We start from the raw sequence: 23379 nt of genomic DNA, 5'->3' as shown, positions 1-23379 counted from the left end.
AGGGTCTTTCGAACTCTCCCCCCTACCTTCCAAGGTGGGGGTAGCCTCCCTTTCGAGGTGGGGGTAAGGTACGTACTTTCTTACTCCCCGGACCCCCACATTGTGGCAAGGATTCCACCGGGTATGTTGTTGTTGTTGTTGTTACAAATTGGTGCACATATACCCTTTTTCGATGATTTTAAAAAAAAAATCATTTAGTAATTAAATTTTTTTTACGTGGCTTTAAAAAAAAGTCTACCCATTTTTTTTAGCAGACATATTGTTCTAAAACCACATGATAATTATTTTTTTCTAGTGGATCGGGTCCGGTTCGTTTAAAAATGGGTAGACTTATTTTTTCAAAGCCACAGAGATATTTTTTTTAAACTAACGCACCCAATCCAACAGAGAAAAATTTACCACGTGCCGTTAGAAAAATATGTCGACTCAAAAAAAATGGGTAGACTTTTTTTTAAAGCCACATGGTATTTTTTTGATTAAAATATAAGCTAAATGATTTTTTTTTTTTTAAATTCTGTTAGCAAAAAGGGTATATTTGCACTATTTGTGTAAGGGCAGGGGTATATTTGCACCATTTTATAACGGCAAGGGTATATGTACAACACTTTTTAATGGGGTTATATCTGTTCTAAGTCGCAAAGTTGAGGGGTATATTTGCACCTTTGTCCCTTAAAAAAAAAAAAATTCCCCAGAAGCAGGGATCAAAAACAAGAGCATGAAAACATGCTAATTTTGAAAGGTAGCCATCCTCCTAACTATGTTGGCAATATGAGATATGGTAAATTGTTTTGGGTGCTCAGATTGAGAAAACAAGAGCAAAATTTACTTACAAAGTGTACTTCTCCGCGCTTCACGCAATTTTTGGAAAAAATAAATATTGAGATAAAATCTCAGCATGTAAACATTGTTACATTTGTCGAACAAAAAGAACAACAAATACTATAAAACGTCCATTGCGCGCTATGCTCCTAGATAGTTCAAGCGATGAATCAAAAAGAACTACTCCACCCATGACCAAGAACTTATTACAATGATTTTGTATTTAGTGATATGGCATCACTACTTGATCGGTGACCCATGAGAGTTTTATACATATCACAACAGTTTACTACTGAATCAAAAATGAAGATTTGAGTTGTTTAAACATTCTCAATGTTACTATCTCTCATCATCGGGGAAGGAATAGGTTGTAGATTATGCGTTGAGTGGGAAGCCTACAGATGATTTTGGTTGAGTGTTACACCAATTGTGCGACCAATAGCGATTAATGTTCAGACTTTAAGATACTGACATGAAAAAAAAATGGCATGGTATATACGTGGTCCAAATTATCCACCCCAAACCTCGCTTGTGAGATTGCTTATACTAAATTTAATTTGTTGTTATTGTTGTTGTTGTTGTATGTGATCCAAACTAGATGATCTGAGGAAATGAGGCCTTGAACAAGCTCGCGGTTAAAAAGTTGAATACATTCAAGGTGCATGAATTGAAGTTGTATCGAGGTATCTAGGTTATAAGGTGATGTTACTCGGTATAGAATTGACTTGAATTGACCTAGTTACAACTAACTAAAGTCACCCCTATTTATACTTCTCTAGGGATGGTTTTAGATACACAAGAAAATTTTAGTTAACCTCCTAAATATCTGACAAGAATTTAGAACTTCTAGGCATATCTTAAAGATAAGTTTCCAAGATATTAAATTCCCTAGATGATCACCCAAGTGTGGGGAATTGCCTCCAAATATCACTTTTGTTTCTTTTATGACAGCAAACTAGCAAAGTCACCCAAGTATCACTATTTTCCTCAAAATATATTAAACACCTCAAAAGTCTCATTCTCTCCTTTTTGGCATGCCATGTCATTAAAGTTTTTTTTTAAAAAAATAATAATAATATACTAATTTTTTTTAATAAAGGAATAACGTACTAAAAATTTTATCATCTCGCGTTTTTATTAGTTCTCTAAACTTCCCCTCTCTTTTAAGGCCCTGTTTGGCCATAATTTTTTTTTTTTGGAATTTTTGAAGTTGGAGTTGGAGTTGGAGTTGTGTTTAGCCGTAGTTTTTGAAATTGTAGTTTTTGGTGAAATGTAGTGTAAAAAAGTGAAAAAAGTTAAAAAATTTGAAAAACAAGTTTTTTTCGTTTTTGGTATTCCGGAGTTGTATTCCGGAAAAAAGTGAATATTTTTTATGGCCAAACGCCAAAAGTAAAAAAAGTGAAAAAAATTTCCAGAAAAAGTGAATAATTTTTATGGCCAAACGCCCACTTAATTATGGTTTTTGTTAATTATTAGTCCATCCATTTCATTTTATATATGTTACTCGTTCATGTTTGGTCATAAAAAGTTTAATCAAACTTCAATTTGAAATACTTATTGTTTGCACAGTAATATGATCTCTTTTACACTTTGGTTCATTGTTTCAACTTTAACTTAGAAATAAAGAATTGAATTTGAAATTGGAAATCTGGTGTGATGAATAATCCAGATGAAATTATTATGTTCTAGATAATTAAAACTTTCAAAGCACTCCTTTATTTAGCTTTAACCTCAAAAAACTATTTTTTGTCAAATTCAAAAGTACTATTAAAACTTATGATCTTAAACATTTCATTAAAAATAAAATATAATGAGACCATTGTCCACATGCTACCCGATGTTGGAAAATACCAAAAAATTACACACTACATAAAGGATAAATAACTCAAAATACAAAGGAAAAATTTATATTAACTTGATTTCTTAAAATATAAGATTCAATTAGATTTTTTAAAAGTTAAACTAATACGAAAGTAATTTTGTGTAATTCCATTATAATGTGGAAAGTATATATCGTTTAATGTGGACAAAATATGATATTTAAAAATATTTGAATTTGAATAGAAAGATAAAACTTCTTAAAGTTTAATAATTGAAAGATAATATATTTAAATTGAGATTAAAAGAAAAATATATTAGACTTGGAAAAGTGGCTTAATAGAAAGTATGGTTTAATATCTTTGCCGTTGTTTAACCGGTTCATATTTGACTGGGTATAAAGTATGAGTGTGGTTAAATCAGTTTGATGAGTTAAATAGGTAAATTATTAAGAAAATGGGCTTTAATGACATGGCAGGTCAACTATGAGAGAAGGAGACTTTTGAGGTGTTTAGTATATTTTGAGGAATATAGTGATAATTGGGTGACTTTGTAGGGAAGATTTAACTCAAGGTGACATCCAAGTCTTGTAATTATTAGAGGTGACAACGTAGACCAGCCCAAGTCAAAGCCCACATAAATTTATGATTAAGTTAATTGGGGTCCAAAATATAATTTTAAAACTTGTTAAACTTTTGCAAAATACAAAAAAAAAAACCCCAACTTAATCCCACCAGCCCCCCCCCCCCCCCCCCCAAAAAATTTAAAAAGTTTTGATATTTTTTGTTTTTTTTTCCCCCCCCACTCCCCGAGCACCTCCCACCCCTCATCCCCTCCCCCCACCAATTTTTTTTTTTTTTTGGTTTTTTACTAGCTCCCCCCCCCCCCTCCTCCCACCCCTCCTCCCCCCAAAAAAAAATTTAAAAAGTTTTTTTTTGTTTTTTTTTTCCTCACCAGCCCCCCCCCCCTCTTCCTCCCACACCTAACCCCTGCCCCTGCCCTGCCCCACTAACCCCATAATTTTTTTTTTTTTTTACTAGCCGTGACCCAACACGCTACCACCTCCGTCCTCCCCAAAAAAAAGTTTTGAAAATTTTTTTGTTTTTGGTTTTTTGCCCCCCCACCCCCAAAAAAAAAATTTTGAAACGAAGTTTTAAATTTTTTTTTTTTTTTTTTTTTTTTGCTTCTTACTCCACCACTCACCCCAAAAAAATTAATTTTATTTAAAAAAAAAAATTATTTTTGATTTTTTGCACCACCCACCCCTAAAAAAAAATCTTGGAAAGAAGTTTTGATTTTTTTTTTTTTTGTTTCTTACTCAACCCCACCACCCCGTCCCCCTCCTACTCCTCCTCTTTTGTTGCTACCGCTTTCTTCTTTTATTTAGAAAAAAGTTGCTCAAGAAAAAAAAACTCACCCGATTTACATAATTTTCGGATCGGATTTTATCCGTGTAGCACTAGGCATTACTTCATGGTTATTTCCGCTCATTTGGTAAGTAAAATAATATTGTTTTATTTCAATTATTCATCTGGGTATAGCTGTTGATATTCCAACAATTTACAGTAGTAGTTACAGTTGTTGCAACAAGTGATAAAGACGTTGTATAAGAGCTTCTGAATTTATTGCAACAGCTGTTGTAGTTTTTGCAACACTTGCAACAATTTATGCAGTTGTTGCAACCACCTTGTTGTTGCAACAACTTGCTAAAATGTATATAAATAATTTAGCGTACTTGTTGCAACAACTGTGAAAGCTGTTGGGACAGCTTCTACTCTTTCCAACAACTCACTGACTTGTCACAACAAGTAGACTTGTTGTTGCAACAACTACATTAGTTTTTGGACATACAGCTGTTGGATGAAACAGAGACAACCGAAGCTGTCACCAACAACTAAGATTAGTTGCAACAACTCACCTAAGTGATATGTTGATCTTGTTCAAATCACAAATGTATGCTCTGTTGTTAACAAATTGCTGAAAAATTTTCAACAAGTAATAAATATGTTGCAACAGCTCTGTAACATGTTGGGGGGTTTTCCAACAAGTAATAGGACTTGTTGCAACAACTAATTAGTTGTTGAACATATCACTTCGTTAACTTATACTTTTGGAGCCCTAAGGGCAGTGACGAACAATTATTTATAAGTTTGTATTTTATGTTCTTGGTGGATTATGGTGGATGATGAACATTATGCTATTTTTTTGTTATAATATATTGATACCGAACACATATATATATATATATATATATATATATATATATATATATATATATATATATATATATATATATATATATATATAGTGTGTTCGATATCAATATATTATATGTTCAAGATGTATTTCTTTGTTCAAATTATGTTAGTAGTTTCAAATAAGTCATAAAGTCATTGCAATAATCAAGGAAGTTGTTGCAACGGATTCCTCACGTGTTGGAAAAAATAAAAAAGTTGTTGAGGTTCTGCAATAAATTCCTCCTCAATTGCAACAAACCTTCCTTATGTTCAATAGTTTCAAACAAGTTACAAATCATTTTGCAAATGCATTTCAAATCTATTGGTAATAATCAAACAGTTGTTGCAGATGTTGCTACAGATTAAAAAACTGTTGGAAATAATCAAAGAGTTGCTTTGAATAAATGGTTACAACAAGAGTAATCGTTACAGACAGTTCACGACCTTATCGGTAAAAATCAAACAACTTAGTAAATTGTTGCAAAATTCGAGTAATGTCGTTGCAAAAAATGTCCTACCAAGTTGCAACAAATCAAACAATTGCTAAAACTTTTGCAACAAGTTACTAATATGTTGCAACAGATGACTCAAATGCAGCAACAAGTTACTCATTTACAACGGATATGGCTCATCCATTGCAAACGGTGTACTTAGTTGTTGTAAAATACTCACTCGTGATCACTAAATATCGGTGATTTCCTTTGTTTATCACTAAATATGGGTGAATCAAGTAGTTGGCATCAAATCATTTTAATGATCACTTGATTTAGTGCATAGTGACTTAGTTGATCATTTGTACGATTCAAAATATTATCAAATTGATTAAGTGTATATATATTGATCACTAAATATTATTGATTTCCTTTGTTTATCGCTAAATATGGGTGAATCTAGTAATTCACATCAAATCACTCTAATGATCACCGATTTAGCGCATAATGACTTAGTTGTTCATCCGTCCTAACTCTAAATACCATCAAATTGATTTATATATATATATATATATATATATATATATATATATATATATATATATATATATATATATATATCATTGATTTCCTTTGTTCATCACTAAATATGGGTGAATTAAGTAGTTCACATCAAACCACTATCTTGATCACTCGATTTAGTGCATAGTGACTTAGTTGATCATCTTCATGACTCAAAATACCATCAAATTGATTAAGTATATACATATATATTGATCACTAAATATAATTAGTCTCCTATGTTTATCACTAAATACCATTGATTCTCTTTGTTGATCACTAAATATGGGTGAATCATATCATAGTTGTTGCAACAATTAAAGATTCACGTTGCAACACGTAACATAGCTATTGAACAAGACATATCACTTATTGGATAAAACACAACAAGTTATCTAGTTTCTACAACAAGTCATTCTACTTGTTGGAAAAATTCGAACAACCAACCGGGTTGTCAGTAACAAGTCATGTCACTTATTTGACAAACTAACAAGTAATTTAGTTGCTGTAACATATTTGTTAATTCGCAACCAATCCGTCACTTATTGGATAAAGTCCAACAAATAAATGGTAGTTTCAACAAGTCCTCCTATTTGTTGTGATATGTTCAACAACTAACTAGTTGTTGCAACAAATCTTTACTTGTTGGAAAACCCCAACATGTTCAGTTTGTTGCAACACATTTATTACTTGTTGAAAAATTTTCAGCAATTTATTAACAACAGAACATACATTTTTGATTTGAACAAGATCAACATATCACTTCAGTGAGTTGTTGCAACTGATCACTTAGTTGTTGGTGACAACTTCGGTTGTCTCTGTTTCATCCAACAGTTGTATGTCCAAAAACTAATGTAGTTGTTGCAACAAGAAGTCTACTTGTTGTGACAAGTCAGTGAGTTGTTGGAAAGAGTAGAAGTTATCCAACAGCTTTCATAGTTGTTGTAACAAGTAGGCTAAATTATTTATATACATTTTAGCAGTTGTTGAAACAGATTAGTACGGTTGCAACAATTTGCATAAATTGTGCAAGTGTTGCAAAAACTACAACAAGGTAATAAATTCGAAGCTCTTATACAACATCTTTAGCACTTGTTGCAACAAGCGAATCGCGACCGTAAATAGTTGAAAAATCGGCTATACCCGATGAATTATTGAATAAAACAACATTTTTTTACTTACCAAATGAGCGGAAATAACCCATGAAGTAATGCCCGGTGCTACACGAATGAAATCTGATCCGACAATTACGTAAATCGGGTGAGTTTTTTTTCTTGAGCAACTTTTTTCTAAATAAAAGAAGAAAGCAACAAAGAACAAAAGAGGAGGAGGAGGGGAGGGGGGGGGTGGCAAGGTGGGTGCGTCTAGTAAGAAACAAAAAAAAAAACTTCTTTACAAGATTTTTTTTTTTTTTTTGGGTGCGGTGTAGGGTGGGTGGTGCAAAAAATCAAAACCAAATTTTTTTTTTTTTTTTAAAACAAAATTATTTTTTTGGGGGAGGGGGGGGTGGAGTAAGAAACCAGAAAAAAAAATCTTTTCAAGAATTGTTTTTGGGGGGGGGGGGGTGCGGGGGCAAAAAAACAAAAACAAAAACTTTTCAAAACTTTTTTTTAAAACCAAAATTAATTTTTTTTTGGAGGGTGGAGGTGGTAGGGTCTTGGGTCAAGGGGGGGGAGGGGGGAGAGGGGTGGGAGGAGGAGGGGGGGCGGTGAAAAATAAAACAAAAAAAAAAATTAAAACTTTTTTAAATTTTTTTCGGGAGGGGCGGGTGGGCGCTGAGGGGTGGAAGGAGGGCGGTGTTGCTGTAAAAACAAAAAGATATCAAAACTTTAAAAGGGGGGGGGGGGGTGTGAAGAATGGGAGGAGAAGGGGTTGGTGAAAAAAAAAACAAAAACAAAATATCAAAACTTTTTTTAAATTCTTTTTTTTGTGTGTGTGTGTGGGGGGGGGGGGGGCTGGTGTGTTTTGTGATTTCCCCAATTTTAGGTAATTAAGATTTTATTAAGTTGGCCAAACTGTAAAAAATAAAACTTGTGGCCAAAGTGTTAAAAATAAAGCTTAGGGCTAAAGTATTAAAAACAAAACTGTTGGAATATGGTCAAAAGTCCTTAATCACTAATCCAAATATTATCACCTCTACTCAATAAAAAAAAAAAAAACTTGAATTACCTCCACTTAAATTTAAAAAATTTTTAATCACCTATAATTAATAAGCCCGATTTTGTTGTCCTAAAAGAAACAAAAGTGATATTTGTAGACAATTTTTCAAACTTGAGTGATCATCTAGGGAATTAACTCGAGATATTACTATCTAGAAGCGTTCCTAAAAATCTTGGATATTTATAGTAATTCCAAAAAATTCAACTTTATATACTTTCACAATTACCATATTTTCCCCATGCCATATCTCTATGGGGTTGGGGTTATCAATTTTGGAATATAAGATTGGATGGACGATATTATTAGTACTACACTACGTGTCTATAACTATTGATACTTGATAGTACAAGATCTGAAAGTAGTACAATAATAGTGTCCCACCAACAAGAAATTTGGGCTTCTCAATTTTATAGGGACACCACAACATTAGTGGCACAATGTCACCCAACAAGGAATAAATTTGGCCTTATCAGGGAATTGAGAGATCATTTATACTATTAATGGTCGTCTCATAGGTAGCCAAAATTATTCCGGAATTATAATCTCGGGATTAATTTATCCCATCTCTTGAGATTATTTTATACCATCTAAAACATGGTATAAAATAATGTCGGGATAAGTGGGATAAGAAGGGATATCCCACCTTTGGGATTATGCTTCATTTTGTACCGTGTTTGGTAGGAAGTATAAATTTATCCCACCTCCTACCAAACACAATACAAAAAATTAGTGCTGGGATATCCCAGCCTATACCATGCCCCAAACGACCCCTTAGTAGTACGTCAACGTCATATGACGAGAATTACAGTGCATATTCGATTTTTGGTTTAGTTTTTGGAAAATAAGCTAGACAATTCTTTTTTCATGTGTTTAGGTTAATTTAGAGCTAATATTTTGGAATTGCAAAAAAAATCTATGTTCTCCGGTCCATATTACATGGTGCTTTTAGCTTTTATATTTAGTCCAAAATAAATATTTTTTACATAATCAATAAGGTATTAATTATTTTAAAAAATTTACCCCTATTAATTAGATAAGTAAATTTTTACATACCCAAGAAACTATATTAAATTGGTCCTAATTTATTAAGGATAATTATAAACACCATATAATATGGACCGGGGAGAGTAGTTTAAGATTATTTTTTCCAGTTCTTTTTTTAATTTGATTTCTAATTCTTTTGCTTTCTCTTTACGTCATCAGGTTAAAATTATCTTCAAGAAGACGTAAACTATCTACAGTAATCTCAATTATATTTGATAACATAAAGATAAAGTCAATGATGTGCTATAACCGGATTACATAAAATTATTCTTTTAAATTATTATTTTCTAACAACTTTTCTAATCCAAAGGGATAATATTCCTTATTTCCTTCACATGGGAAGGTCATAGTACTAGTAGTACAATCATATATCATGTACTTTTCTTTTTTAAAAGAGTATGTCTCTTAACACTTGTATAAAAGGAATCAGATTCAGATCTAATTTGTGTGCAACAAGAACAACTAGTTGTGTTATAAGTCAAGAGTTAGAGCAGAAAAAGAAGATGGTAGTTTGTTGGTAACTGGGGTCCCAAAATTGGTGTCCACTATCCCTTCCTATTGGCCTGGTACACTCACATAATATTATCTAAGAATACTTTCGCTTTCTTTTTTTTTTTAGATTATTTATCGTTCTTGTTTCACTTTTTGTTTGATCAATATTTTGTTTTACACTTTTAAACTCGTTACTTAGGAGTTTCCTAATGCATCAACTACTGAATTCTTAAAGGATATATATCGAAAGATTTCTTTAGGTTATCATTGAATTCTAAGTTGTGATAGTTTTATGTCAATTACCATTATCAGAAGTAATTATTTTATTCATGGTTTGATTGTGTACATATTCCTTAAACTCATGGTTTCAAAAGTGCAATAGATTCACATGATAATAAAAGCTCGACAATTTAAATTTAAATTTTGCCTCAACATATAATGTACACTGAAATGGAGATATTCACATTTTCGTGAGACAGCACAGGCAGTCTCTTTGGGACCCACTTGAGGCGGTGGAAATATCTTTTTAAGTATATAAACGGTGGCTGATATATAAGTCACAACGTTACAGTTTTGGAACCTCAGTTACCAACATACTGCCAATTTTCTCAACCTTATATATTTCCTCCAAGATCTCAGGGACATCTCCAGTGTTGCAGATTCATTGATATATTTATCAATTGGGAGCTTTGAACACATCTCTCTCTCTCTCTTTGATGAATGATTAACTTGTTCACTTTTGGCTAGTTAATGCTACTATATTACTCCCTCCGTCTCAATTTATAGGAAACACTTTCTTTTTTAGTCAGTTCCGAAAAGAATGACACATTTTTTTATTTGACAACAATTTAACTTTAATAGTTACCTTTTTATGTTTAACGAGATGGTTTATAACCACACAAATATCTTTGACTTGTTTTAGACCACAAAATTCAAAAGTCTTCTTTTATTTCTTAAGCGCCGTGCCCAATCAAACTACACCACATAAGTTGAGACGGAGGGAGTATGTGCTTGTTTTCTTTGCATAAAAACAGTTATGGCATAGCTTCATGGAGCAAAACAAGGTGGCAGACCTTTTGGCCAAGGAAGGAGGGAAGCAGCAGATTTTTGAGGAAATGAAAATATTAGAAGTACCTCCTAATTTTGTAATAAATGTGGAACTGTCTTTTGAAAGGTCTGTACCTTTTTGTGCCACCCATGGGGGTGGTTCTTTTGGACAACTAAATGGCTTTCATGCCATAAAAGCTCATGTAACTAGTGTGTAGGTATTTAATATATCAGTAGTATCTGTTTAACAAAAAAAAATGTCTTTTTTTTGCTGCATTTGGAGTTAATACCTTGTAATTTTGTATAATCCCAGAGATGAGAACAAATCTCAACAGCATCTGATTCTTGCTATTGTGCTCTTTCTTTATCAATGTGAAACTAACTTCAATCTGTTCAGGGTCATGGGACATTGAAGTACAAATTTTATGGGTGTTATCCAAATTAATATTATCTTCACATAAGTATCTAAACTTTATTTTGTAATTACATATACCTATAACCTATATATTTATATTGTATAATGAAAAGTACTATTATACCAATCACCGAAATTTAGTAACAAAGTTTAGATACCACCCATGAAATTTGCCCAGACATTGAAACTCTATCAACTTCCTTCCAAGATTGCCCAAAATCTAAACTCGTTTTATTTTTCATTTCCCATTAACCAGTCGTTTTCAAACTGAAGTAAAAATTCTGGGCGGATATACATCCACGGTCTCTTAAATTTATTACAGTATTTTATTTAGACACTCAAACTACGTACGGCTTAATTGAATGCATGATAATTAAAGTGTTCCTATTAAATGTTTTCTCCTTAAAGTCTATGTGTGTATTCTCAAGCGTCCATTACATAGATACGTTACAACAACAATAACAACATACCCAGTGTAATCCCACAAGTGGGGTTTGGGGAGGATAAAATGTACGCAAGCCCACCTTACCCCAACCTTTGTAGGGTAGAGAGGTTGTTTCCGACAGATCCTCAACAAGTCAACTCCTCTAATTATACACATTACCCTCAATAAATCGTAAAACTTCAAGCTTGTCCCAATTGAAGTTGATGTTTATAATTAAAAGAGGTTACATATGTTATATGGTTAATTTATCTATCTAATTGATGCTTGAGAACACGTGCTAAAGTTTTTCCAAAGTTTGGTCGAAATGTCTAATATAAATTATGTGTTCAGCTGGCCAATTGAAACAAATTAATTATAGTTCGAATGTTGAAATATATTGACATGAAATTAAAGGGAGTGCCAATATATTCCGCCAATCCTTAGCCATGATATACCGTGGATGAATCTCATACATACAAGTCTAATACTCCCTCCGTCTCAAAATATTTGTCGTTCTTACTATAAATATTTGTTGTTTTATTCAAGATAAAATTAAGTAGCTTTTTCTCATTTTCACCCTTGTATTAATTACATCAATGAGCTATTTTTGTGAGTTCATATTGCTCCCAAACGCACACGCAAGTATACGTGGTCGTACAAGTAATATAGGATTTTTAAGTCCAGATATCGATCCCACAGAGACTTATAATTAACTATTTATCAAATTAAACTAATGCTAATTATCTAAACAAGAAGTAAAATCTCAAGATATAATTATTAACTAACTAAAAATAAAATAAAATAAATAATGAACTTCAACTAAGAAAGAGCTGATTTTTATCGGAGAAGAGATAGATCTAAGGTTATGACCACTAACAATCCGGTTGAGTCTTCATATCGTTCTACCTAAGGGTTACTAGTTGATGGGTTAATTATAACTTTATGATATTCTCTCGAACTACTCACAAGTCTGTAGATGCTTTATAACGCCTATATCTCTATGGTCGTCGAGGTAACAAGAACGCATTTATTTCTCCGTATTCAACTAAGTAAGGCTAAAGGATATATCTCTATCCTCAGTAGCGAAACGATTAAATCGAACAAACTCTATTTATTCTTATTACGTGCGTGAATTCCCTTTCTCAAGTCCAATTCCCGCACCACAAATAGTGTTAAATTAGTGATCAAGTAATTAAACAATTAAGCACAAGAATAAATAAGCAACCCAAAAATATGAAAATTTAATAGATAGAAACGATAATCAAACATCAACTTTCATGTTTGTGTCAAAGCCCTAGAACTAAAGAGTTTAGCTCCACATAGACATGGAGGAAAAACAACAAATCATCCGAATAAAAATATCAAAATAAGTATTACAGAGAAGAGAAGATAAAACCCTGTAAATACGGCCTCCACGGCGGCTCCAAGCTCTCTCTAAGTCTAAAGTTATGAACTAAGGGTTTCAAGCTATCCAAAGTTATGTAAAAATTGTGACTTATGGAATATTTATAGGTATAGGAAAAAACCCAAATAAAATAACCCAGTCCAAAACTAAATAGGAAGAAGTAAATATCACTGCACAGTGCGTTGCACCAATTACGTATCAAATTGGACGCGTCGACTGCCCTTTTGTTTTGTTTCTCGGCTTGCTTTCAATTTATCCTCCGGGTCACATTAATAGCCACTAATCATTGGCAATAATGACCAAAACATTAAGCCACTATTCCTTGTCTCCCTTCTTTCTTTCTTTTCTTTTTTCTTTCCACTTTAATTCAATTTTGCTCTAAATTTCTTCATCTTCACACCGCTTTATTTCTACAAAGTAAAAATATAATATTAAGCACCAATTAATAAAATAATACTCAAAAGACAATTAAAAGTACTAAATTGTGAGGCAACAATGGCTAAATATATGCAATTTTAGGCCGAACATCACCACCCCACACTTAAACTCTTGCTCGTCCTCGAGTAAGCACTAAAATCACTCTCAATAAATGAAGCCTAGGATCACCACTTTGGTTGATACCAACAATTAGGCCATATAGCAACTCAAGAACATCAAATTTACACTTCCTGATCATCATGCAAGATATACAAATCAACAAACAAACAACAAACTTCTAACCTTCCAATCTCAAAGATGGACTCTAACTCATCAAATTTAAGTTCACTCACCTATTCTGTCAAAGAATTTTAATAACATCACCTATCTATCATGAAACAAGTGCCGTCACACGGTTGCACACTCAAATCAAGGAATGAATGTAAATTAAGGACTTAGCATCAAAGCACAACTCTCACGCTCACAAAGAAATTCACATGCATGCACAAAGAACCATAGGCTTGCCCATTATGTATGCCTCTACTAATTGGCGTGCTCGTATAGAATCAAATAGGACTTTAACGGTTGTAATGTTGGTTGTGGACGGGTAGGAAAACTATATAATAGTGACTTACACTTCCCTAAGTACTTTGCACTTTTAGACTTCATCACCCATTATTTCATCTTCACACTTTATTTTTCAGCCCTCCCTTCATCAGTTATTTCACAAGTATTTCTCATCATATCAAGAACGTTTCAATCATTTTTCACAATTTTTTTTTTTCATGTCACATTCTTTCAAAGAGGCCTTTTCGTCACTTTGCAACTATCATTGGTCACCATTTTTTCACTTGACCATCCTTTTTCTTCGCATTTCACAATTATAACAAAGTCTAAGCTACGTGCTCAAGGAAATAGGTGCAAAAACTAGAGTTTCAATAAAAAGGATCAAGGCAAAATACGGCTAACAAATGAAAGGCTACGTGTGCTCAAAGAGCTAACTAGTGACACAATTTCGAAAAGGCTAAAATCACAAGATATATCAAAGAAAGCCTATTATCATCTTCTAGACAGAGCAACACTTTTTATTTCGCTTCAATAACATGCAGGGCAAGTTCTAGACTAAGATGCAAAACATGGAATGTATACAAGAAATCCTCACCACACATGGCACAAGTCTCAATCAAGATGGATCAATTCTATTCTAGGACAGATAGGATCATGACGAACTACACAATAAGAATAAGCTATATACAGAGTCAGAATCATGAGTTAGGTGTCGAAAGTCCGTTATCTTTTTTTTTTTTTTTTTTATTACTCAAGCACTCACTGTGAAAGTATTACTCAAGCTCAAAGCCTAAATATGTTGTCAAACAAGTCACAAGGTCTTTCTTCTCTCTCCTTTACTACTCCTAAAAAAAACTAATCCTAAAAATAAAAAAATTACCCTTTCAAAAGGCCCCCTCGGGAAAGAACCGAGGCCATAAGAAAACCCAAGGGGTGGATGATGAATGCCACTAATGAGGGGCTTAAGAAGTTACTAAAGAAAATAAAAAAAATAAAAAAAAAAAATTTCGAATTTTTCCTTCTTTTTTTTTTTTTGACACTAAGACTCAAAACTAATAATAATAATAAAAATAAAAAAATAAAAAATCCTAAGGCATATTAAATCATCATCCTCGACCTTCCCGGGGGACATATTTCCCACCCCACACTTAAAATCATGCGCAATGCCCTCGGTATACGTAGATGGAAAAAAATTAAAAATTAGTAAAGCAAGAAATACTCCCCGGGGGCCCTCAGTGGCCTAGCTAGCAACATGCTATCATCATTAAGGGTCAAGCACGACCCACACTTAAGCTCAAACATGCTCCTCGCCTTTCAACTTTGGGTACTCGATTAATCTGCAAAACAAAAAAAACAAAAAAAAACGTGACACTGTAAAAATAAAAATCTATAATTATTACACATTAGGTTGCCTCCCAATAAGCGCCTTAGTTAACGTCGTGGCACGAGTGAATCAACTTCACCACTTTTCCCTCCACTTCGAGGATATGAATCGCGCCCCTAATTTTGCATCAAATTTCTTCGCTCCGCTCCCTTGGAAAATAAAGGAACCAAGCAATAGGTGTCGTATCTTGCACTTTTTGGCCCTTAAGTGAGGAATGTCATTTTGTCTTTTTGGTGTGGCAAATTTCAGGATGTAAGGCTCTTGTTCCTCATCTATACACTTCCTCATCGGCGTGAAGGGCTCAATTTCCATGTCACCAACCAAACATAATGTAGAAAAATGTTTAGAATGAGGTAGGGTGGGCATAAACACGAAAACCGAAAAAACCGGACCGAACCGAATTAATTCGGTTTTTCGGTTTCGATTTTTCGGTATTTCGGTTCGGTTTTCGATTTTTTTTAATAAAAATTTCGTGTTCGGTTCGGTGTTCGGTTCGGCTCTCTCACCGGTTTTTCGGTTAAACCTATTTTAATTTTTTTTTTTTTTTTTTTTTTTGAAAATTTACTACATGAATACAATTTTTTTTTTGGGAAAAAAACATAAGTAGACGATAATATTATAATATTTACATACTCTTAGCAACTAAATGTTATTAAACATTACATGACAAGTTAAATGTTTTATAGTAAATCAAATTGCTATATATAAGGAAACCCTTCGTACGTGAATAACTCCAATACCTATTTCGTTGTTCATAAGATAATCGCTTTTATACAATTTCATACTTCCTCCTTATTCAATGCAAGATTTTTTTCCGTTTTTTTTTACCTTTTCTACTTCCTCCTTATTCTCAACTTCTTTCATTGTTCCATAAAAAATAAAATCTCTTTTCATTTAACACTACAGGATATTGAATACAAGTATACTAATAATTTTAGTGTTGATTTTTATTATATATAGTATAATAAAAATGTTATACATAGAATAATATTCATATAATTTATTTCACCTATTATAATAAATTAGATATAACTCACATAATTTGATTATACACTATATAAAATTTTATATACGTCGTATGATTTTATTATACGTTAGATAATACATTATATTTTGTATATAGAAGATATTATCTTGTATGTGTGGATGATCACTATGGTTGGATTCTAAAGTCATCAAACCTTAAAACATTTAGTCTAGCGTAAACCTCCGTAACTCGAAGCAATCAAGAAGGAAAAATGGAAATAAATGGAGAGACGTGTAATTGCTAAAAACCGAATTAAAAAATCGAAACCGAACCGAACCGAACTTCAAAAAATCGAACCGAACCGAACTAATTCGGTGCGGTGTTCGGTGTCCACTTTCAAAAAACCGAAATCGAAAAACCGAACCGAACTTTGAAAAAACCAAACTGAAAAACCGAACGCCCACCCCTAAAATGAGGACCAACTCGCCCCAACTCTAAAACTGCATTATTTCTGACATCTTCACTTTTGTACACTTCCTCAACATAGGCATCATCAACAAGGATCCGATCGAATGGTTGGAATTCCTCTATTTGCTCCACAAGTTGGCCAAAGATTCACAACAATTGGTGTTTGGGCATCGTACGCCTCAACCTTTTTATTTATTTGAGCCAAAGGTCATAGATGTTTGAGCCAAATTGGTCTATCTCTTGTCTCGAGCTTTGTTCTTTCTTCCATGAAGTATGTCATGTCACTTGTAATTTCATCAAGATAATCCCCCCATACCTCTAACGGTGAGCTCGAACCAATAGCCAAGTATCACTCACAACATCCACTTTGTGAAAATCACTTCGAGAGACTAGAACAACACTTAGGACACTCTTTCCACTTACCACCACACCGGTTACAAAAGTTCCCATAGAATTTAGAAGTGGTCACACATCACATCCCGTATGCGCCAAATTTTAGAACAATTTCCCCATAAGTGGGGTCCTCCACAAAGTGCACAAAAATCATTAAAACATGAATACCCAACATTCGATAAATTTTCGTTCAAAGATGCCATGTCAAGAAGAATACCAGAATATTAAACAAAACAAAAAAAAAAAATTTTGAATAGACAAAAAGAAAAGTCTAATCTAGATAAACAATTAATTTCTAAGTCCCCGGCAACGGCGCCAAAAACTTGTTGCTCCCAAACGCACACGCAAGTATACGTGGTCGTACAAGTAATATAGGATTTTTAAGTCCAGATATCGATCCCACAGAGACTTATAATTAACTATTTATCAAATTAAACTAATGCTAATTATCTAAACAAGAAGTAAAATCTCAAGATATAATTATTAACTAACTAAAAATAAAATAAAATAAATAATGAACTTCAACTAAGAAAGAGCCGATTTTTATCTGAGAAGAGATAGATCTAAGGTTATACCACAACAATCCAGTTAGCCTTCATATCGTTCTACCTATGGGTTACTAGTTGACGGGTTAATTATAACTTTACGATATTCTTCGAACTACTCACAAGCCTATAGATGCTACTATAACGCCTATATCTCTATGGTCGTCGAGGTAACAAGTTAACGCATTTATTTCTCCGTATTCAACTAAGTAAGGCTAAAGGATATATCTCTATCCTCGCAGCGAAACGATTAAATCGAACAAACTCTATTTATTCTTATTACGTGCGTGAATTTTTTCAAGTATTCCCGCACCACAAAAAGTGTTAAATTAGTGATCAAGTAATTAAACAATAAGCACAAGAATAAATAAGCAACCCAAAAATATGAAAAATTTAATAGATACTATAATCAAACATCAACTTTCATGTTTGGTCGTTTTTTAAAGAGTTTTTTCCACATGGAGGAAAAACAACAAATCATCCGAATAAAAATATCAAAATAAGTATTACAGCAGGAGAAGATAAAACTTTAAATACGCGCTCCACCGCGCTCCAAGTTCTCTCTAAGTTTCAAAGTTATGAACCAAGGGTTTCAAGCTATCCAAAGTTATGTAAAAATTGTGACTTAACATAATATTTATAGGTATAGAAAAAAGCCCTTATAAAATAACCCAGTCCAAAACTAAATAGGAAGAAGTAAATATCACTGCACAGTGCGTTGCACCAATTACGTATCAAATTGGACGCGTCGACCAGTGCCCTTTTGTTTTGCTTCTCAGTTTGCTTTCAATTTATCCTCTGGTCACATTAATAGCCACTAATCATTGGCAATAATGACCAAAACATTAAGCCACTATTCCTTGTCTCCCTTCTTTCTTTCTTTTCTTTTTTTCTTTCCACTTTAATTCAATTTTGCTCCTAATTTTTTCATCTTCACACCGCTTTATTTCTACAAAGTAAAAATATAATATTAAGCACCAATTAATAAAATAATACTCAAAAGACAATTAAAAGTACTAAATTGTGAGGCAACAATGGCTAAATATATGCGATTTTAGGCCGAACATCAGTTCACATACCAACATTTAAGAGGTTTCATCATTAATGGAGTAAATATTTATTGAGGAGAGAGAACATGATGTAATCTGTTAGGAGAGTAAAATAGTCAAAATCTTTACCTTTATAAATGTATTTTTAATGTGCATGTAAATGAGAAATGGGACAAATATTTTGAGACGGAGGGGTATCTATTTGTCGGTATAGGGGTCCGAGGGACCTGATAATCAGAGAACATTCACTTAGCTTAAATCCTCTTCACATGCGCATCATCAGGAATTAAGGAGCACAGCTGTCATCTCTATGTATCTCTCTCTTACATTTTGAATGTATTTTTTTGAAGGCGAAATACATTGATAACTTTTTAAATTTATCAGTGAATTTTTTTAAAATGCTAAAATTATGGATTGTTTTGATTGAACACATAAAAATATGATAAGGTATTTCTATTAGATAGTTTCGATTAAAATTTAGAAAAAAAATTGCACGCGTTTCCACGCATTTATTATGTATATAAGTTACCATTTAAAATATATCGCCTCCTTTTAAATATATGCATTAGCTTCAATAAGCCACAAAACTTCAGGTCTATTCTAGTTGATGATGATGTGTATAATTAAGAGGTGACATATTTTATGTGATGTTACTTCCAAACGTACACGCAAGCGTACGTGGTCGTACAAGTAATATAGAATTTTAAAGTCGTATATCATATCCAGGACTTATGATTAACTATTTACTAAATTGAACCGATGCTTAATTATCTAAACAAGAAATAAAATCTAAATTTATATTTATAAACTAACTAAAAAATAAAAGAAAGCAAATAAATGAACTTCAACCAAGAAAGAGCGATTTTTATTGGAGAAGAGATATATACAGGTTTATACCACTAACAATCCAGGTTAGTCTTTAAACCGCTCCACCTATCAATTTCCCGAATTCTTAGTTGATGGGTTAATTGTAACATGATATTCTTCGAACTACTCATGTGTTCTTGTAGATGCTTCTTAGAGAAAAAGGCCATAAATAGTCCCTTATCTATGGGAGTAGGTCGAAGTTGGTCCCTTAACTATACACTTGCCGGTTTTAGTCCTTTAAAAAACTTATCAAATTTGATCTCCGTCTATTTTTTTATACAAACAGCGTACAAACTCATAAACATTTGTGAGATTAATCGTTAAACTATTACTCATACCTATATTTCTCTCTCCCTGCTTCTTTTTCCTTAAGTTCATTCTTTAACCTCAACTTTTTTCTTCAAGTTCTCTCTCGCGTTTCGTAACCGACGGACTGCATCGGTTAAAACCGACCTAGTCCGTCAGTTTTGTTAAAAAAAAATCGACGGTCGGTCTCACGTCGATTTTTTTTTTTTTTTTTTTTTTTTTTAAATTAAAGAATGAAATGTAGGAACTTGGAATCGAACCCGGGTATGTTCCTTGGCATTAAAGGGCTTTACCACTAGAACACTTGTCACACCCCTTTTTTGCGCCCCCGCGCTATAAACGCGCAAGTTTTTATTATTAAAGGGTTTTTCCATTTGAAGTGACGGTTTTGAAAAGGGATTATTTTATTTACAGAGTCGCCACTTGGAATTGAGTTTTGGTGTTCCAAGCCACCCATTAATCCCTAATCAAAAGGAAATGACTCTTTTATTATTGGTCCGCGAAAACAAGGCGGTTAAGGAATTGGACCGGGGAAGAAGGTGTTAGGCATTCCCCGAGTCCCGTGGTTCTAGCACGGTCGCTTTATCGACTTATACTTAGCTTAAACTAATCTTTGGATATATTATGTATCTGAGCCTTGATTTGCTCATACTTTTATTGTTGAACATTTTATTGGTATTAAACCGGATGTGTAACCGCATTCCGGATTTTTAAGCGTCTCAAAATAAGATGCATAACTGCATTCTTAATCGAAACAGGATTAATTATTAAAAGAGATTGACCAAGGTGCGTAACCGCATCCTTGAGTTTGTTTAAGGCGTCTCGAAATAAGATGCGTAACCGCATTCTTAATCGAAACAAACATCGTAAAAACGCACCTAAAGCTCGTCTAGCGTTAAAAGCAATTATTTGTCTCTAAAATTCGAGACTTAAAATTATTCGGTTATTATTAGTTTTCACTCTTTCGACAACGGGTTTTGAATAAATTCGCAACCCATCTCGCTCCCTTACAATTGGTTTTTTTCCACTCTTTTCTTTTCGATAACAACGGAGTTTGAAATAATTCGCACCCCATCTCGCTCATCTCACATTTAAATAATTAATCGGGCCTTAATGTTAATCTCGGCCTGATTTGTTTTCTCCTACTTCATCTATTCTAGCCTAAAACCCGTAAATAAAAGGCTGTATCCAAATCACGATCAAAATGATTAAATTGAACAAAAATTTAAAGTAAGAGCAAAACTCCCATTTGGGATACTACGAATAAATAGCAATCCAGGCCAAACATTTTTAGTGTTACAGTGATTTTAAGCAAAAGGTTTTATGGATAATACATAAACCCATTTTAACATTATTTTAAACTGAATCTATCAATACTAAAAGTAAATCCGTAGAATCAGTAGCTCGATTAATGCTTCTAAATTTAGATAAAACAAAGAGGTAATCTACAGTACATTTACCTAAACCATATAACATGTTTAACCAAACATTATACTTGAACGAGCTAAAAAAAATGATTAACGTAATGTGAAGGAAAGCACATAAACTGATTAAAATGGTCAAATGAAACACATGGCTAAAGATAGAAACAACTCAATTCAGATTATCCACCAAATTGACAAAGGTGAAATTAAATAACATAAGATGAGAAACGGACTATTTAAAACAATGGGTAAATAATAAAATCAAACATCGCAAATTAAACACGGTAACAGAACCAAAATTTAGATAAATAATTGTACATTAAAAAGTAATGGACCTTATATTAATGAATGATCTGGGAACTTAGAAATCAAAACGGGCCTCGAATGAAGATGGTTTTGGGGTGTGTCGAAAATGGTGATCTTGTGTAATTTAATAATGGTGTTCTTGGATGCATATTAATGGGGTTTTATGGTGATTATAGAAGCTTGAAAGTGAAATCTCCATAATTGAAGGGTGTGGAAATTTAATGGAGGTTTTTATGGTGCTGTCATGGTTATTTTGTGGGGTTTAGGTGATGAAAAATGGTGAGCAAGGTGAGGAGGAGAGAAGGCTCGTTGGCTGCTGATTCTTTTTGGATATTTTTTAGTCTCCTCGGCTGAATATGTTATGTCCCCCTTTGGTGTGTATTGCGTGAGTGTATATATGGTGTGAAGTGTGGATGGTTTTCTTGTGGAAAAAGGATCCGATGTGTGCTGTGCTAACGTGCACCATGTAAGTCCAAAATTAGTGAGGCCCCACCCTCAACAATATATTCCCAACAAAACGTGACCCTCTTTTCCCATTTTTGTGATAAGGTTTGTTATCAAACTTTGTCATTTTGTGATGAGGTGGTATAATCCTATTTGCTCATTTTTTTAAATATAAAATAACTATTTCTAGATAAGTTTAAAAATAATAATAATAATAATAATCTTAAAATAAATGACTGGCTAAGCAAAATTAAAACTTATAAAGCATATTTTTGTAATGTTCTTTCTTTAAAACACAAAACTTATACTCTAAAAATAGCAGATATTTTTATTCTTTTTGATTTTCGCAAATAAGCCTACTAAATAAAAATAGAATAAAATTGACACGTCAAAAATTAAAATTAAAAGAAATATTTAAAAACTAGGTGAAACACACGGGGAGGGTCAAAATTACGTGTCTACAACACTGATATTTTTTGTTCATACGGAAATCGTTTTTTAAATTTTGAAGTTGTTGCACTTACTTCGGGTTTTGAAAATCATTTGGGGAGCCTAAAGTCGACTAAACGACATATGTACCAATGGCCTAAAATGACTAGTTCATAACCCAAGGATTCCACTAAATGCAAGTATTCTTTTACAAGCACATTAAACTAAATTAAATACATTGGTTAAGACAGCAAAAATACGCATCGAACAAGGAAACAAGAAAGACAACTCCTTCAAAATACCAAAGCTAAAAAGGATCCATGTCATCATACTCTCTATAAATAGAAGCTAGCTTGGAAGTATTGGCACCAAGCAAAGAAAAAACGAAAAGGTGCTTCATTGATATTGAGCGATGAATCCAATCTCCATAGTTGCAACATTTCCTTCTATTTGTCTATCTTTTCTCATACTCATAGTTTTCTTCATCAACAAATTAGGAGAAAAGAAAAAAGGGAAAAAGAGATACCATCCAATTGCTGATTCTACAACGAAGCAACTCATAAACTTTCATCGGATCCATGATCACATGGCTGATCTTGCTGCAATATACAAGACTTATCGACTTGAGAGCCCATTTCAGAGAGAGATTTATACTTCGGATCCAGCTAATATTGAGTACATTCTAAAGACCAACTTCGACAACTATGGAAAGGTTACGTATCCTCATAAATTATACTTCTAGCGTGAACATGGAATATACTCACTTCACGTGAAAGGAAGTCCTCGTGTGTCTTAGTTTGACTGAACATAGAGTTTAAAAAATAACGGGAGACTTTTGAATCTCGTAGTCTAAAATTAAAGATGTGTGTACGCAGTGCTTTAAATCTTATGGTCTTAAACTTGTCATGTAAAATATTGGAATTGAAAAACTTAACTCTTTTTGAGATTGGACAAAAAAAA

At 33.1% G+C, this 23379-nt stretch overlaps 1 protein-coding gene and 3 long non-coding RNA genes across 4 annotated transcripts in view; 3 read left to right on the top strand and 1 right to left on the bottom strand.

Moving 5' to 3' along the window:
• Positions 1 to 541: 541 nt before the first annotated feature.
• LOC132029352 (uncharacterized) lies at positions 542 to 1876 on the top strand. Its single transcript, XR_009407781.1, has 2 exons — positions 542 to 1310; positions 1418 to 1876. It is a non-coding gene; the product is annotated as an uncharacterized LOC132029352 (long non-coding RNA).
• A 6953-nt stretch (positions 1877 to 8829) lies between these two features.
• Positions 8830 to 10960, top strand: LOC132031217 (uncharacterized). Its single transcript, XR_009408191.1, has 2 exons — positions 8830 to 9636; positions 10521 to 10960. It is a non-coding gene; the product is annotated as an uncharacterized LOC132031217 (long non-coding RNA).
• LOC132031218 (uncharacterized) lies at positions 10856 to 19345 on the bottom strand. The gene is made up of 2 exons (XR_009408192.1): positions 18674 to 19345; positions 10856 to 12071 (listed from the first exon to the last, which is right to left on the bottom strand). It is a non-coding gene; the product is annotated as an uncharacterized LOC132031218 (long non-coding RNA).
• A 3336-nt stretch (positions 19346 to 22681) lies between these two features.
• The window catches only part of LOC132032035 (cytochrome P450 704C1-like), a 6351-nt gene continuing 5653 nt past the window's right edge, over positions 22682 to 23379 (top strand). The window contains exons 1-2 of the mRNA XM_059421857.1: positions 22682 to 23160; positions 23295 to 23310. Of these exons, the coding sequence (XP_059277840.1) occupies positions 22832 to 23160; positions 23295 to 23310 (345 nt within the window). The 5' untranslated portion in view covers positions 22682 to 22831. The remainder of the gene's footprint in view (positions 23161 to 23294; positions 23311 to 23379) is intronic.

This window comes from Lycium ferocissimum, chromosome 9 (genome assembly GCF_029784015.1).
Source record: "Lycium ferocissimum isolate CSIRO_LF1 chromosome 9, AGI_CSIRO_Lferr_CH_V1, whole genome shotgun sequence".
Taxonomy (NCBI): domain Eukaryota; kingdom Viridiplantae; phylum Streptophyta; class Magnoliopsida; order Solanales; family Solanaceae; genus Lycium; species Lycium ferocissimum.
Note: the sequence above shows the minus strand (reverse complement) of the source record. Positions and strands in the feature narration are given on the sequence as shown.